At 41.3% G+C, this 1,540-nt stretch overlaps 1 protein-coding gene across 4 annotated transcripts in view; it reads right to left on the bottom strand.

The window, feature by feature from the left end:
• The window catches only part of MAGI3 (membrane associated guanylate kinase, WW and PDZ domain containing 3), a 275,989-nt gene that overhangs the window by 24,729 nt on the left and 249,720 nt on the right, over positions 1 to 1,540 (bottom strand). For all 4 annotated transcript variants that reach the window (XM_004699165.2, XM_045292004.1, XM_045292006.1 and 1 more), the window contains exon 15: positions 1,035 to 1,217. In XM_004699165.2, coding sequence (XP_004699222.1) covers positions 1,035 to 1,217 — 183 coding nt within the window. The remainder of the gene's footprint in view (positions 1 to 1,034; positions 1,218 to 1,540) is intronic.

The following is a 1,540-nucleotide window of genomic DNA, read 5'->3' on the forward strand; positions in this document are numbered from 1 at the left end:
GGCCTGGCCAAGCCATGGCCTTTTCAATCGCCTCACATGCATCTGAAAGCTGGATAATGAATAAGGAGCACTGGAGAAGAATGTAGGCATTTGAATTAGGGTGTTGTGGCAGAATCTTGAAATTATCGTGGACTGCCAAAAGAACACACATTCTGTCCTGCAAGAAGGATAGCTAGAATGCTCCACAAAAGTTATATGAGCCTTTTTTTTCCCTCCCACATTCAGGAGCGACCAGTCCCTTGCAAAGGACATCTTGCTTGGTAAAGGAGAGGGTCAGTGAAAGAGACAGGCCCTCAAAGAGATAGGTTAACACAGTGGTTGCAGCTCAAACAGAGCAGTGATTATAAGGATGGTGCCGGATCTGTTGACTATAAGGTGGTTATGAGCTGGAATGGATTTGACAGTACCTCAAAACACTTCTTACAAATTTCAAGACTAGACAAATATTTAATTTGCTGGATCATAATAACAGCCTGAACCTACTAAAGGCAATTCCTCCTTTGTTGAGAAACTATACACATTCACCTTTCCTAGATAAGAACTTTCTGTTAAACTCATTCAGGGTTTTTAGATACATTTTCAAAGGTCTTGATAAAGTTTCTTACCTCAGAATGAAACATATATAAAGGTTAGGAATGATTCTTATCATTAAAAAGGGTATACTGGAATATGGCAATTGCTAGGAAGTAACATGAGTTAAGGCATACTTGGGTCAAGATGTTTCTATTAATTTTGTTTGTATGTTCTCAATTGCTTCTCGCATTTACTTCATTTCTGATACACAAAGACACCTTTAATTTAAAAAACCTGTACCCACTGAGCTAATGAGATTTCTTTTAGGGATGAACCTGAAGCCTGAGAAAGCATGATTCACCTTACCTAATTTTGAATATATGGGAACTATTCACCATACTAAAAAAGAAGAGTCTCTGGGACAATTTACATACAATCTCTAATTTGTTTCATAAGCCCCAATGAGAGGATCAGAAAGGTTGAATTGCAGGAAGGACAACAGGATACAGCAAGACCCTTACCTCCTGGAGGTGGCTTGTTTTTGGAGGTGAGGATGACAAAGCCAAATCCCTCATTCTCTTTTCTTTGCAAAACGACGTCATAGGCCTCCTGGGGCCTGGCTGGGCCCTCTGCTCGGTTCAGGCGGGGAGATCCATTCTGTGTTGAAATGAAGGCTTGAGAGTTGTCATCCTCGGATTGTTTCTCTAGGATAAACATGATCACTTTGGATGTTTCTGAAGCATTGTAACGTGTGACAACCCAAGTGCTTTTGTGCTAGGCCTTTCATACGAAAGTGCGGTTCCTGGTGACACACAGAGCAGAAAAGCAGTCCCTTCTTGCAAGCTGTGGGCACAATGTGAGGCAGATGTGGACAGCAGGGGAGTCTTCCTAAATCTTCTCAGTCACTGGTTCTCAACCTTCCTAATGCTGAGACCCCTTAATACAGTTCTTCATGTGGTGGTGAACTCCAACCCTAAAACTATTTTCGTTGCTACTTCATAACTGCAATTTTGCTACTGTTATGAAT

The sequence above is a fragment of the Echinops telfairi genome, unplaced genomic scaffold, assembly GCF_000313985.2.
Source record: "Echinops telfairi isolate 266 unplaced genomic scaffold, ASM31398v2 ScPeMD7_443;HRSCAF=831, whole genome shotgun sequence".
In the NCBI taxonomy this organism is placed as follows: domain Eukaryota; kingdom Metazoa; phylum Chordata; class Mammalia; order Afrosoricida; family Tenrecidae; genus Echinops; species Echinops telfairi.